Source organism: Ornithorhynchus anatinus, chromosome X2 (assembly GCF_004115215.2).
Source record: "Ornithorhynchus anatinus isolate Pmale09 chromosome X2, mOrnAna1.pri.v4, whole genome shotgun sequence".
NCBI lineage: Eukaryota > Metazoa > Chordata > Mammalia > Monotremata > Ornithorhynchidae > Ornithorhynchus > Ornithorhynchus anatinus.
Window position 1 is genome coordinate 28,146,551 of NC_041750.1, and position 15,733 is coordinate 28,162,283.

Genomic DNA, 15,733 nt, shown 5'->3' on the forward strand with positions numbered 1-15,733 from the left:
TGCTCTATCCACTAGGACACGCTGTTTCTCGTGTACGCAAAACACTGTACTTTGAACTTGGAGAGCAATAGAGGAAAAGACATCATCCCTGAGCTCAAAGAGCTTTCCCACTAAAAATTATTCATAGGACGAATAAAACAGAATGGGAAAATGAAGAGGTGGATGGTTCCTCCTCCTCCAAACCCTCCCAGGCCTAGATATTGCTGATGCAGCCTCCTGTCTGGGTTCTCCTCCTCCCTCTCCGATCGCCGGCTCTGTCCCTCTCCCTCGCGCCTTGGGCGTCTCCCTAGACTCCCTGTTCTGGCTCCCTTTCTCACTTGACCCGCTCGGACGGGTTGAGGTCCCACCTGTGTACGGCCGATGCTCCCACATCCGCCTCTCCAGCCCCGACCTCTCATCTGACCTGCAAACCCGCATCTCCTCTGGCCACCGGGCTGTTTCTGCTCGGACGTCCTGAGGACAACTCAAACTCAACAAAGACTAAAACACAGTTCCTCATCCTTCCCCCAGACCCACTCCTCCCCCAAACTTTCCCATTGCGGCTGACAAAACCACCAGCACGGCCTAGTGGAAAGAGCAGGGGCCTGGGAGTCAGAGGACCTGGCTTCTAACCCTGGCTCTTCCAACCCCCGCCTGCTGTGTGACCCTGGACAAGTCACTTCTCTGTGCCTCGGTTTCGCAGCCTGTTCTCCTTCCTACTTCTACTGTGAGCTCCACGTGGGACAGGGACTGTGCGCAGCCTGCTTGACTTGCATCTACTCCAGCGATTAGAACAATGTTTGACACACAGTATGTGCTTAACACATACACTAATAAGAATAATCTTTCCCATCTCCAAAGCCCACATCCTGATGCGACCCTTGACCCCGTTCCGTCATTCAACTCTCCCAGCCAGTCCGCTGCCAAACCCGGTTTATCCCATCCAGAATTTCCTGGATCCACTCCCTTCCAACTACCACCGCCCAGGGGCAAGCTCTGTTCTCGCCGAGGCTAGATGATCGTGCCAGCCTCCTCGCGGTTCTCCCAGCCTCCAGACTCACCCCCTTCCCATCTCTACCGCCCGCCGCCGCTGCTCGGATCATCTTCCTGAAGCGTCGCTCAGCCCACACCTCTCCTCTTCTCATAACGCTTCGCTGGCTCCCCGTGCTGTCTGTATCAGACAAAAACTCCCCACAGTTGGTTTCACATCTCTCCGCGTTCTCCAACTATCTTCTCCAACTCGGGCCCCGTTTACTATCTGCGCTCCTCCCAGACAAACGTTCCAGTGGTACTTTGCTCTAAACTCTCCCGCCTCCATCTCTTCACTCTCGCCGTCCCCCGGCTTGCAATTTCCCCCTCCCTGCATCTGCCAAACCCCAGCTCTCCCCACATTCAAAGTCCTCCTAAAATCCCACCCCAACCCCTTGAGCCATATCATCCCTTCAGCCCAGTCCGGCACTCAAAATGAATTTACACCTCCTTACCTCTCGTGTCTATATGACTACTCTATTTCTGCCTGTTCGAGTTGTAAACATTTGTCTGTCTCCCCCATTAGGGTAAAAGCTCACTGCGGACAGGGAATATGTAACTTTGTTATTCTGCACTTCCCAAGGGCTTAGTACAGTGCCTCACACCAAGAGGGCATTCAGTAAATGCTGCTGCTGCTGCTGCTATTGCAGTGACTGCTATTACTATTAGTAGTACAGGATGAGTAAAAAAAAAAGTAACGCAATAATAGACCATATGCAGGAGTGTTAAGGGTATGCATGGCCAAGTAATGCCTATTTACTTGTTTTGATGTCTGTCGTCCCGTCTCCTCCCACTCCCCAACCCGCCACCTAGACTGTAAGCCTGATGTGGGCAGGGGTTGTCTCTCTCTATTACTGGATTGTACTTTCTAAGAGCTTACTACAGTGCTCTGCACACAGTAAGCGCTCAATAAATACGGATGAATGAATAGCTGGGAGGATAAGACCTGGGGCGGAGGGGTGGGGGAAGAAAAATGAATCAGAGAAGGCTTCCCGAAGAAGGTGGGCTACCAGGAGGTTTTGAAACTGGGGGAGAGCCGTGGTCTGGTGGATTTGAAGGGGGAGGGAAGTCCAGGTGGGGGGAAGGGTGTGAGCCAGGGGTGCAAGACAGGAGAGTTGAAAGCGAGACACTTAGGAAGATGAGTTTGAGAGGAAGGAGAGGCAGCCGAGAGTGGAGGCTCAGCCCCAGAGGTAGCTGAGAGGCTGGTGACCTGAGTTACCAGGGGCCATTGGCCACACAGAGCAGCGGAGGGCACGGCAGAAGTCGCTCAGAGCCCGAGTCCTCAGCACCCCCTCCTCCCTCCCTCCGTCCCATCCTCCTTCCTTCCGTCCATCCCTCCCAAGAGCTGCAGCAGTGTGTGGTCACCTCTGCCCGTCGTGACGGTGACTGTTCAGCCGCTGGACAGATCTTCCACTCCGAAGACCATGAATCAGCTCTGACCAGCCCAGGGCCATGCACAGTTTTCCTCTCATCAGAGCGGGGAGCGAGGCCAGGACAATCCCTCGAGGCTCCGGCCCACCACCTTCCCACCCCCTGTCCTGGCTGGGCAGTGCCCTTGGAGGGTCACTGCTGGGAAAGAGATGAAGGGCCTGGTTAGGCCGACCGTACCGAAGGGTGGCCAGCTGCGGCCTGCAGTCTGTGTTCTGGCCTTGGCAGAGGTGACGGGTCTCAACCATTAGCACCTACAGTTTATCCCAAATCCTTCCTGCTGCAATTCGAGTGCATTTCTCACTTAGGGGGAAAGGGACATCACATCTGTAAAGTCACAGAGAGAGACTGGCCTGGGAACTGTCCAGCCTCTAACATCAGGAGTCCAAAGAGGCAGCCTGATTTCCCGCTCCTACCCCAGGCCCGGCCTGAGCCCCAAGCTCCAGGTCTACTCCGTTTCTAGGCTAGGACAATTTCTGTTCCCTGATCAGTAAACTGTTCTGAATTCCCCATCTAGCTGTCTGACCCTCCATCCATCTGCCTGCCAGGCTGCCTCCTTTATTCCCAGCTACAGCCCAGGCTCGGGGCCCCAGTGGCCACCCCCAGGGTCCAGCATTTTCTGGTCATGACACTCGGGTGAGGCCCGGAGAGGCAGAGGATATTCTTTTCACCTCACACCTTGAGGACACTGAGGCCCAGAGAGGAAAGGTGACTTGTCCGAGGAGATGCAGAAGCTCCCGAGGCTGAGCTGTGGTGAGAAGCCGGGCCTCCAGACTCTCTGCCCAGTATGCTTTCCCCTGAATCTCTGAAACCAGGGGAGGGCCCTGATTTGGCCTGTTCATCCAGTGGATGGTAAATTAGGAGACTGTGTTGGGACGACGACAATCGAACACAAGGTGTGGTGGACATCGAGACATCAGGTTGGTCAGGACCACCTCCCTGATGTCACCGTGGGTCCCCCTGACAGGCTGGAGGCAGGGGAGGGGCTTTCATCCCACCTCTGCTCGGGGCCACTGCTGTCTGACCTCAAGCAAGACACTGAGGGGGTGAGTCAGGGATGGAGAAGGAGAGTCGGGGTGTTGGATGGTCCACGCTTGGTCACTGGGGGAGAGTCAGGGATGGAGAGGGAAGAATCTGGGGTGCTGGATGGTCTGTGGTGGTTCACTGAGGGAGAGTCAGGGGTGTTAGTCGGTCCCTCCCTAACCATGAGAGTGGGGGGCCAGGGATGCAATCACTTAGGGCTGAAGACCTTAAAAATCAAGTTTTCTTTTCTAATGCTGCCTCCCATTTCCCCGCTCAGTCTCACTGAACGGGATGAGGTGGAGAATGACTGATTCATCATTTCTCCGTTTGGATTAATCCCCCGTTCAGGCCCCGGGACATCATTGGTTCCCTCCGGCCCCACCCCACCCACTCCCCGCCTGGCACCATTATCCTCAGCCCGAGGTCTCCTTCTTCATTAGCTTCCTGCCGCGCGATTCCATTAAACCTGCGCTGTTGCTTGGATTACTTTCCCCAACCTGCAGTCCCTTTCCTCTCCTGCCCCCAACCCTCACCCTTCCCAATCCCTGGCTCTGCTTCCCCCCCCAATTTCTGGTTTCTGCTCCCATTTCATTCCCAGCCCTGCTTTCCCACCATTCCCAGGCCGCTCCCCCTCAATCCCCAATCCTACTTCCCCCCAATCCCTGGCCCTGTTTTTCCCCCATCTCCAGTCCTGCTTCCCTCACAATTCCTGATCTTACTTTTCCCACGTACCCGATCCTGCTCTTCTTCCCAATCCCCAGCTCCGCAGTCCCTCTCTTTTGTCCATCTTCCCCTTCCCTTCCATGGGTCTCCTCCCCTCTGAGCCTAATGCCCCATCCAGTTCTGCAAATGGAGAATCTTACTTCTGCCCTTGCCTTAGCGCCCTCACACTGATCGGGCGGGGGGGGGTGGTGTTCACAGCCAAACCTAGGGAGCAGGAGGCAGGGGCAGAGAGGGTCAATGAGGGGGGAGTTAAATGGTTTGAAATACTCTATTTTTCTGTCTCCTTCCCGGTCCACAAACACAGCCAGAGGATCTCCCCAGGGTGGGAGCGATATATAAGGGGGCAGGGCAAGCCCTCATCGACACCTGTCAATCAAGCAGACTTGTAGTCTCCAGGGTGCCCGCACACTTGTTAAAAACCATCTGGAAGCAGGCTGAACCCAGCCCAAGGAGCAGGCAGCTGGAGCCTGACTCGCCTCCTTTTGCCCATGTAGACAACACAACCAGATGATTCAGGGCCAAAAAAACCCCCACAACCATTTTAGGATAGGAATTATCCAGTTGGGACATCTCCATGGGGCAAAGCAACTGGACAAATATTCTGCCCTTCCATTCCCCAATTCATGCAGACGCCACCTTGCCCAGGCGAGCCGGCTCAGGACCGTGGAGGCCTGGAGGCCGGAGGCTGTGGGTGGGTGGCCTCCACCCAGATGGGGCCGGAGGAGTGCTGGATCCCAGATGAAACCATCCTCCTCACTAACACAGTGGCCATTCCCAACGCTCTGTGGCCTGTTTACCTCCCTCTCCACACTCAGGCTGCTCTCCTGGCATGGAACTCCCTCCCCACATCAGACCAATAATATTGTTAATAATAACAATAATAATAAATAATGATTATGGTATTTGTTAAGAACTTATTATGTGCTAGGCACTTTCTAAGAGCTGGGGTAGATACAAGATAATCAGGTTGGACACAGTCCCTGTCCTACATAGGGCTCACGGTCTTAATCTCCATTTTGCAGATGAGGGAACTGAGACACCGAAAAGTTTAGTGACTTGCCCAAGGACACACAGGGGAGAAGTGGCGGAGCTGGGATTAGAACCAGGTCCTTTTGACTCTCAGGCCTGTGCTCTACCCACGAGGCAATGCTGCACCTCCCAGTTCTCCCCATAGTCAAAGCTCTCCTGACAGCCCACCTCCTCCAACAGGCCTTCCCTGATTAATTCCGACATCCCAAGTCGTATAGCCCATCAGTCATCTTGAGCGTTTATGGACTTATTCCTACCCATCCTCAGCATTTTTGTGGATATTCAGTCGTATACATTCAATTATTGACCTTGACCATTCTGTTTGTAAATATCTTTATGACTCTGTCTCTCCCGTTAGAAGGTAAAGGCCTCCGTGGGCGGTGTATGTGTTGCTTCCCTGTTACGTAACCCCTGAGTGTTCACTCCCTCTTATCTCACCTCGCAGATTTTCTACTACAACCCAGCCCGCACGCTTTGCTCCTCTCAAGCCAACCTACTCACTGTACCTAGAGCTCGTCTATCTCACCACCGACCCCTTGCCCACCACCTAGAATTCCCTCCCCCTTCATATCCAATGGACCACCACTCTCCTCTCCTTCAAAGCCTAATTACAATTGCATCTCCTCTGAAAACCTCCCCTCATTTCCCCTACTGCCTCTCCCCTCTGCGTCACCTAATGCACTTAGATCTGTACTTTTTAATCACTCGATATTCACCCCGCCCTCAGCCCCACAGCACCTTACGTTTACATCCATAATTTATTTTTAAATCTCTCTCCTCTAGAATGTAAGCTCCCGGTGGGCAGGGAATATGTCTACTAACTGTTGCATTGTACCCTCCCAAATGTTCAGGATGGTGTTCTTGCACACAGGAAATTCTCAATAAATGCAACTGATAAATGATTTAGTTCTTCCCAAGAGCTTAGTACAGTGCATTGCACCCAGTGGGTGCTCAATAAACTCTAATACTCTAGGAGCTAGGGTTGGTATAGAAACTTTACACGATAAACCTGATGCTTTCTCCTCTGCCGGCCAGCAGAGCCATTCCTTCTGTATTCCGGGTTTCATTTCCAACACTCAATCAACTCTGGGGACACAGACCCAGTGAGCAGGTGGCTTGGGATAGTTTTGCTCATCAACCCTAGATCCGGGTCCCCACAGGGCACGCCAGGCGGGGGACAGACTAAGGTCGGGACCCCGAGCTGGGAAACCTTAGCCAGTCGCTGGGTGGGGGCCGGAGATGGAGCTGCCGGGACATTGGGCATATTTCCTGACCCCTGGCTCCCACGTGGCACGCAGTCTAGAGAGGAGAGGACAGCCGGTAAGCTCCTCCATTCGCTGCACCATCAGCAGGAGGAGGGGTGACTTTGTGATCCCAAGCGTTTACTGCAGTGTTGCGTACAGAGTGAGTGACCAATGAATATATGCGTTGATGATGACAGATTCCCAGGGAGGAAATCTCAGGTAAATTCAACAATTCAGAAATGACAACAATTCCCGAAAGGATAACAGCAACAACCTCAGTTACAGTGCCGGAAACCATGCCAGTTACCACACCAATTGCCACCCCGGTTGCCGGACCAGGTATTCTACAGGTGATCACACCAGTAACTGCATCGGTGACCACTCTGTTTAGCCCGTGGTGAGCACCGCGGTTACCACACCACCTGCCATGTCCATCAGGTAGGCCCAGTTACCATCTCAGCTTGCCACCACCAGTTGCCACACCGGCTACCACATTGGCTACCATGCCGGTCACCACACCGGTTGCCTCACCGGTTGACCACTGCCCCGAGAGAGCCGGTCTCGCTCCTTCGGGCTCCCCGCCGGTTGCCCTGCTCCAAACAGCTGCCCCCTTGGTCACCATCTCTGCCTGATGGGGCCTACTGGTACCACCTCAAATGTGACCTGTTCTGCCATTCTGCCCGCACAGATCGGCTACCATCCAAAGCTATGCCATCTCGGGGCGCAGCACTGACCCCGGCAGACATCTTTCCACCTGGGGGAAATCACTGTTTGCTACAGAGAAAGTGCTCAATACATATTATTGTTATTTTCAGAGCCAGCCCCCTGGGCTGACCCCCAGCCTTCTCCTTTGCTCTCTCCAACGCCCCTCGGCCTTTCCCCGTGGAATACGAGAGGCTCAGGTGTGGGGTCTCTCTTCTGGCCGTAGCACCGGGCCAGCCGGGCCCAAGCTGGGGCCTCACTGCCCCTTGCCCAGGGCCACTGCCTCGGGCTGGCCCGGTGACCGCTTCCAGACCCTCCCCACCGTGCACACACCCTACAGGCCGCACAGAAGGCTTGGGTTACCCCAGGGCTACTGGATTCCCGGGTCAAGGATCCAGGTGGCTTCTCATGGATCTTGGGACCGGGATCAGGTGGGCTATGGGGACAAGGGTCCAGGTGGATGCACAAACGGTGTGATTCAGGGAGAAGGCAGGAACGGGCTCTCGGGGAGGGAAGAGGGAGGCGGGAGGAGGGAGAGGGAAGAAGCGATTTCGTGGTGTCCGGCGTCCCCTGCTGGATTCGGCACACATTTTTCCATCAAAAATGCGGCCCCGAGTCGGCTCCCTCTCGCAATTCCTTTTTTTTTTTGGATGGTTTTTGTTAAGCGCTCACTATGTGCCAAGCACTGTTGTAAGCGCTGGGGTAGATACAGGTAATCAGGTGATCCCTCATGAGGCTCACAGGCTTCACCCCTATTCTGCAGATGAGGTCACTGAGGCGCAGAGAAGTTCAGTGACTTACCCAAAGTCACACAGCTGACGAGGGGTAGAGGTGGGATTAGAACCCACGCCCTCGGTCCGGGCGGGGGGAGGGGAGCTGGGCAGAGCTGGGTCAGATGCCCCCCACCCTCACTGGGGGGTCCCGAGGGAGGGGGGAGAGGGGAAGCATCCCGGGGCCTGGGGTGGGGATCCCGTTTCCCTGCTCACCTGGACTCAGTCCCGACCCACTCGGCTTCGTCTCTCGTCCCGGCTCCGTGGACCCCACGAGCGTCGGGGGGCAAGAACATCGGAGTGGGCATCGGCGGAGGGTCCGCCCGCCCCTCCGGTCCCCCTTGACGGTGCCAGCCTGGGCGACGGGCCGGAGGCGGCGGCAGATTCCTCGTGCTCTCTCCCCCCGCCGCACCTGGGGCCGATGTCCTAATTGCCACCGCAGCTGGGGTCCCGAGGGCCTCGCCCTGCCCCGTGGGGGGGGGATTTGGGAAGGGCGATTCTGTGTTTATCATGTCCACCCCCGTGTATGTGTGTTTTCTCGGGCACCGATGCCTCCGGATCTGTATCTTCAGTGAGGGAGCGAGTGTACGTGTGTATTTTCCCCTGCCCTCGGGGACTTGGCACTCAAGTGGGAAGAACCTTGACTGGGTCGGGTGTTTCGTTTTTCCAACAATACCTGACATGATTATTCCAACACCCCTGTAGGGCAGGGAGGAGCGGGGGGTTTTCCTCCGTTTTACGGAAGGTGAAACTGAAGTCCGAGAGGGTAAATGACCCGCCTGAGAGGACACGGTGGGCCAGGGGCGGAGCTGGACTGGAATCTGGGTCTCCAGGCTCCCGGCCCTGGGCTCTTGCTCTCTTCCCGCCGGTTTGGAAGCCGGCCGGGTCCATTTCCCGGGTGGCGGGGTGCTCCTACCACCTGCCCACCACCGCTCAGACCCCGCTCGGGCCCAGTGGTGGGCCTGGCTTCAGTCTGGTCGGCCCCGACGGCCCCTACCCCTCCATCGACCTGTGTCGGGCTGGGGCACAGCCCTCCCTCCTGTCCGGAACTCCCTCGCCCTACCTTTTTGACAGACCACCACTCTCCCATCTTCAGAGGTCTGCTAAAACCCTAATTCCTTCAAGAAGTCTCATCTCCTCAGGCTAATCGCTCTCCTTTCTGCATTGCCTAGACCCTCGGGCCTTTATCCCCTCAGCGCTATATCATCTCCCTGCCTATACCTACCACCCAGCTCCCAGAACATCAGTGAACCTACCCTTCCACTCTGCCGCTTCCCCTATGTGTGATTTGTTTTTATCCCCTTTCTCCCCCACTAGATCGCACGCTCCTTTCGGGCAGCGATCACGCCTACTGACTGTCTTGCCCTCTACTTAGCCCTGTGCCCTGCCAACGGTAAGCACTCGATAAATACCACTGAATGATTTCAGGACCAAAGAGGGGGTGGGGAGGGCAAATATGGAATTGCTCTTCCCCAAATCCCACCGTGGCAGGGTGAGGGGCTCCCAGAAGAGTTGGAGGGTGGGGCAGACTCAAACACACTGTGGTAAATAGAACCGGAGCAGACAGTTTCTGTCCCATGGAGCTTTCCGGCTAAGGGAACGAGTATTAATTCCCATTGTACAGATGAGGAAACTGAGGCACGAAGAAGTTAACTGACTTGTCCAAGGTCAGCCAGGAACTGGAGTTGGGATTAGAACGCAGGTCTCCTGACTTTTTAGATGGTAAACCCATTGCGAATAGGGAAACTGTCTACCGACTCCGTTACATTGTACGCTCACAAATATTTAGTACAGTGCTCTGTACTCAATAAGTACTCAATAAATACCATTGACTGATTTCCATTACACTGAGTTGCTTTTCCCAGGGGTATCTGGGAAACACAGGTGTCTGATGGTTAAACTCGGGTATTCCTTTTCAAAAGTATCTGCAATCAAGAGGATCAGTCATCCAGAAATGCCGGAGCCTTTCCACGTGAGTTCACGGGTCACTGGAGGGGTTACTGGAGGCTCCAAGTGGGCCAGGGCCTGCGTCTGGCTTGATTATCTTGGGTCTGACTCGGTGCTTAGAAGCACCATGGCCTAGCGGATAGAGTCCGCGCCTGGGAATCAGAAGGGCCTGGGTTCTGATCCTGACTCCACCACTTGTCTGCTGGGGACCTTGGGCCAGTCACTTCACAGAGTCTCTGGGCCTCGGTTTCCTCAGTTGAAAAATGGGAATTAAACCTGTGAGCCCCATGTGGGATGTGGACTGAGGTGTACATCTCCTTGATTCTATTTATCGTGATAATGTCTTGTTTTTGTTTCGTGCTGTTTGGCTCTTCCGTCTGTCTCCCCCGATTAGACTGTGAGCCCATCATTGGGCAGGGATTGTTTCTATCTGTTGCCAAATTGTACGTTCCAAGCGCTTAGTACGGTGCTCTGCACATAGTAAGCACTCAATAAATACTATTGAACGAATGAATGAACCCAATTAGCTTGTATCTATCCCAGCGCTTAATACAGTGCCTGGCACATTGAAAGCACTTGAAAATATCATTAAAAAGTGTGCTTGGCATACATTAAGCACTTAACAGACACCACAGTGAGTAGGGTAACTCTCAGCTGCACCTCCTTACCCCCGTCCAACTTCTCTGCTGGCACTGGCCCCGCCTCCAAACTCTAGAGAACTGAAAGCAGATACGTGGTGAATTCAATCGCCTCGGGAGCGACTCCTTGTACCTGCATTTCGGAGAAGCGGGAAAACAAAAGTGTGTCGCATCAGAGTTGATCAGCAGTGTGACTTAGCGGACAGAACACGGGCCTGGGATTCGGAAGGACCCAGGTTCTCACCCCGGCTCCACCTCGTATCGGCTACGTGACCTTGGGCAAACCACTTCACTTCCCTGTGCCTCAGTTACCTCACCTGTGAAATGGAGATTAAGACTGGGAACCCCATGACCTCACTAGGGGCAATTTGATTACCCTGTATCTATCCCAGCGCTTAGAACAGTGCTCTGCACGTAGTAAGCGCTTAACAAATACAAACGTTATTATTATTATTCTGGGCACCCCAGGCCTTCCCGGCCCTCCTCGCCCACCCCCAGCAAGGCTCCAGTCAAATATCGGACACCCAGTGCACAGAGGACAGCAGAAGAGTGAGTGTAAAAAGGACCCAAGAAAGAATTATTTCCATCGAGGTGCCTCGTTCACTGACTTTCCACTGACGTCAACCGCTGTCCCGGCTTTGTCCAACCTGGGAGCGTGGGTCGATCCCGGCGCTTAGGACTGTGCCTGGGACATGGTAAGGGCTTAACGGATAATATATAAGTGGACAAAAGGCAGGTGGTGGTGCGGTGGGGACGGGCAAGACTCGAAATAATGAGTGGCTACCAGGGGCTTGGGGCACATCCCGCCCAAGATGCCCAAAGCCCTTCCCACCGCGGGATCCCAGCGCCATCTTGTGGGCATCAGTGGCCGCCGCTTCTCACAAGGACTCCGTCCAGGGGCAGGGGGGCGAGGGGGTGGGGGCAGAAACCGTGCTTTACCCCCTTCACCGTGTCCAGTGACTTTGTCCCGGGGACTAGAAAGCGGGTTCTGTTGTACGGTACTCTCCCAGGTGCTCATTACAGTGCTCTGCACACGGTAGAAGCATTCACACCATTCATGATTGCTGCTAATAATAATGAGAACGGGGGTGGGAGTCACCATTCAGCAGCGTGGCTCGGTGGAAAGAGCCCGGGCTTGGGAGTCAGAGGTCATGGGTTCGAATCCCGGCTCTGCCACTTGTCAGCTGTGTGACTGTGGGCAAGTCACTTCACTTCTCTGGGCCTCAGTTCCCTCATCTGTAAAATGGGGATGAAGACCGTGGGCCTCACAGGGGGCAATTCGATTACCCTGTATCTACCCCAGCGCTTAGAACAGTGCTCCGCATGTAGTAAGCGCTTAACAAATGCAAACGTTATTATTATTATTCTGGGCACTCCAGGCCTTCCCGGCCCTCCTCGCCCCCCACAGCAAGGCGCCAGTCAAATATCGGACACCCAGTGCACAGAGGACAGCAGAAGGGTGAGTGTAAAAAGGAACCAAGAAAGAATGATTTTAATCAAGGTGCCTCGTTCACTGACTTTCCATTGACGTTAACCGCCGTCCCGGCTAAGGCTCAACCGACCGCCCCCCCCGGCGCAGGGAGGGAAGAAGGGGGCTCCTCCATCACGGTGCCGGGGTCCCCGGCCTGCAGCACCCCGGCGAGTCCCGGTCCGCGAAGGAAGTTTTGGCGGCCGGAGTCGAGCCCCCGATCGTCCGGCCGCGGCTCGCTCCGGCTTGGAAGTGAAGACGTTTCCTGCCAGACTAATGGTGGTGTGTCTGCCGTTTCCAAACCTGAGTGGCCTGGGGAATGGATCACAAGGTGAGGGAATGTATCAGCTGAGGCAAAGCCTGGCGGGCGGCTCTACAGTGGGACACGACGCTGGATCTTGCCCTGGACCGGGAACGGCTTGAACGATACCGGTTGGAGAGGCGCCTCTGACGCTGCGCCACACTGACGTCTCTGAAGGGCTCTACACGCGAGAGGCTCGGCCGAGTCACGTTCAGAGACACTGCAGGCTTGGCGCAACTTGGCTACTCTGTGCATTGTTTCAACGGCCCCCGGAAGTGACCAAGCTTAAGCCCTCCGGGGGTCAACTGTCCCGGGGGGAGACAGCGAGGCGCCCCGGGCCTCCAAACCCAAAGCCACACGTGCTGCTGGGCAGAGAGCCGGGCACATTAATCCCTGTTCGATTGGAGAGGACTAGACGAGAGCGACGGCGGTAGCAGATAGAGACGCTGGCATTTTGACCTTTTGCATTTTAGTACGCCGAACGTGTCGGATTAAGGGTCTCTCTCCACCGGCATCAAGGAAAGGGCTTGACTCGCTTAGGAAACTGTCAGAGCGCATGAAACAAACTTCCATTCGGGTCTGCGGGACAGTGGAGTGGGAAAGACATCTCTCGGCAGCAGGGAAACCATTAAGGAGCATTTCCAGTGGAAGGGGGAAGTCGGGCCGCAGATATAAGTGGAGCGACCGAAAGAGGGGAAAGACCACCTACTGGAACACAGGAGCAAGGAGAGGATTGTTCTTTTCTCTGGAATAGTCTGCGGCGGCTGGTCGCTCCCGGCCCCCACTCCGGCCCCCCAGCCCTCAGAGGCCTTCATTCGGAGGCTCCGGCCACCACGGTCGGCGACTTCCTCTCCTCGGCCCATCCCGAAGCCTGAGGTCCCGAGGCCACGGGGTCGTCGCCGTCCTCACCGGGGTGGGGGGGACGGATGCGCGGGGTCAGACGCCGTGGGGACACTGAGGCTGTCGCTCTATGAGCTCAGCTTGGAGTAGCTCGGGGGAGAAAGCTTGCGCTTCAAGTACTTCAGGACGTACAGGGGAAGGCAGCTGACCACGGTGATTGCCGACACTTTCCACAGGAAGGTCGCGGTCATGATAAAGGCAACATCTGGAGAAGGAAGGGGAAAAGAGAGGTGAAGGCCAGCCGGAGGGTGGTCGAGCTGCCCCGACCCGAGGCTGCAAGTTCCGGGGCTCGCCCTGGGACACCGTAGCCTCCCTGCCGGCAGCTCACCACCACAATGATATCTACGCTCTGCTATGGGCTGCCTCTCCCCTTCCTGAAGGGCTACTTCAGCAGATGCTATGACCACAAGCACAGGACATACAGGACCTGGGCGGTAGTCGCCTGTGGGAACGTAATTTGGAAATACCCCACGTCTGAGGCAACCGAATCCAAAGTCAGAGCATCGGCCTGCACCCTTCCAGGGAGTTGGTGGTGAGCAGGGGCAGGAGGAGGATGGGGAGAGGGTGGGGAGGAGGGGGAAAGAGGAGAAGAGGGGTAGAACGGAAGAGAGGAAGGAGGAAGAGGAGGGCCAGCCTGGAATCACTGACAAGCACACTCGATTGTGGCCGCCGCACCCTTTCCCCATCAACTCTGGGATTACTTGGGGGAAGCCGGCCCTGACTGGGCTGTCTAGGTGCCCCACTTGGGACCGACTACTAATTCTTCCCAATTCCACTCTCTTAACAAATGAGTCTTGGGTGGGTCAGGGTGAAAGGAGGAGACGGCAGACCTCTTGCTCCCTGCTCTGTCCTCACTGCCCTGTCTGCTCCTCCTTCCCATTCGTCATAGCCCCCAGTTTTCTGTCCCCTCCCTGCTGTCACCTCCCCTTCCCCACCCGGCAGCTGTGCTCTTTGTGAGCCTGCGGGGAACGGTCACTGCTAAACTCCCTTTAAGATTTCCCAAAGGCTGAGCCCCTCCATACCGCCAAAGGGAACGGGTTCTGAGAGGAAAAGCGGCTAACTTCAGGCCTGGACTTGAAGCTGAGACCCTGGACGTGATTTGGGGGAATCCTGAGGGGATTTTCCTAACTGACGGATGCCATAAAAAGCCCCCTCCCGGCTCCCTGTGCTCTCCCCCAACCCCCGATCGACACCTGGTTGCCCCAAGGAGTCCCTGTGTGGGGAGAGAGGGGTTTGTCGACCTGGCCTAGGGTGTGAGGGGCCCCGAGAGTTGTCCTCCCACACCTGGACCCCAGGTCACCGTCAAAGATGACACCTTTCTAGTGGTTTAGTGTGACAATCTTTATGGCACATAGCTCCACCTACCTAAGAAAGTTCCAAAAGACACTCTGCCTATCCCTGTGGGAAAGAAGATGGGGTGTGGGAGAGAAAAGGACACAGAGTTAGCAAGGAGGCAGACAGTGAAGAGGAGAAGAGAACAGCTGAAGAGGAAGAGAGACGTGAAGAAGTGGGAACATTCGCAGACCGGGATGGGTCGGTGGGTAAACCAAATGTCCCCTCACCCATCGCTTGTCGCCTTAATTCACGTCTGGTCTCCGTCTCCCCGGCTCCCCCAGCGATCACGGACGGAGCAGCCCAGCGCTGGCCCGGAGAACCGCGCCCCTTCGGGGGGTAGAGGGGATGTCCGGAGAAACACCACGGTCCGGCCAGCCCCCCCGCCGGGGGGGCCCCGCCGGCCACTCACCGAAATACTCGTTTAGAAAGGCGAGGGAAGTGACGTAGCAGCCCAGGCTGAGGAACTCTGCCAGCACCATGAGCCAATGCCACGTGCGCACCGTCAGGGCCACCATGAGCAGCTCCGTCACGATCAGCGCGGTGAAGGAGATGGCCACCACGTGCACAAACTCGGACTCGAACAGCAGCAGGGCCCCGAACATGATGATGCCGCCTGAAAGAGAGCACCCCTGAGGAAGGCTGTGTGTGTGTGGCTGGCTCTGGTCCTCCACACACACATACCTCTTTCATGACCTTGGAGAGGAGTGTGGGAAAGAGCTGGTTTTTTGGGGGTACTTGTTAAGTCCTTACTGTGTGCCAGGCTGGAAATGGTCCGTGTTCCATACGGGGCTCACAGTTTTACTTCCCATTTTAAAGATGAGGAAACTGGGGCACAGAGAACTGAAGTGAATTGCCCGAGGTCACCCAGCAGACATGCGGCGGAGCTGGGATTAGAACCCAGGTCCTTTTGGCTTGATTCTCTTCGGGCCCTGTGACGGGTGGTAGACCCCAGCTGGCCAAGTCAAAAGTGCAAGGATCCCCAGGAGCCAAAAAAAGCTCTTACCCCACTTGCAGTCAATGCCAACAACTCAAAAAACCCGGGGCAACACAGTCCACTCACCTGCACTCAACCATATTATGTCTGCTTGAAATGAACACTTAGTACAATGCTCTGCCCCCAGGAAGCACACAATAAATACCACCTCCCAAACGGGGGTTAAGGACCATTCATTAACTGTTTCCAAATTCAGAACCCTGAGGCAGCCCTGCTCATCCCA

The 15,733-nt window shown here is 55.7% G+C and overlaps 1 protein-coding gene across 6 annotated transcripts in view; it reads right to left on the minus strand.

Annotated features, from left to right (window-relative positions):
* Positions 1 to 11,972: 11,972 nt before the first annotated feature.
* ATP9B (ATPase phospholipid transporting 9B (putative)) overlaps positions 11,973 to 15,733 on the minus strand; it is a 185,023-nt gene continuing 181,262 nt past the window's right edge. For 4 of the 6 annotated variants that reach the window (XM_029052669.2, XM_029052671.2, XM_029052672.2 and 1 more), the window contains 3 exons: positions 14,926 to 15,129; positions 14,547 to 14,579; positions 11,973 to 13,386 (listed from right to left, as the gene is read on the minus strand). In XM_029052669.2, the coding sequence (XP_028908502.1) occupies positions 13,250 to 13,386; positions 14,547 to 14,579; positions 14,926 to 15,129 (374 nt within the window). In that variant the 3' untranslated portion in view covers positions 11,973 to 13,249. The remainder of the gene's footprint in view (positions 13,387 to 14,546; positions 14,580 to 14,925; positions 15,130 to 15,733) is intronic. The other 2 variants (XM_029052670.2, XM_029052674.2) reach the window with 1 other exon arrangement.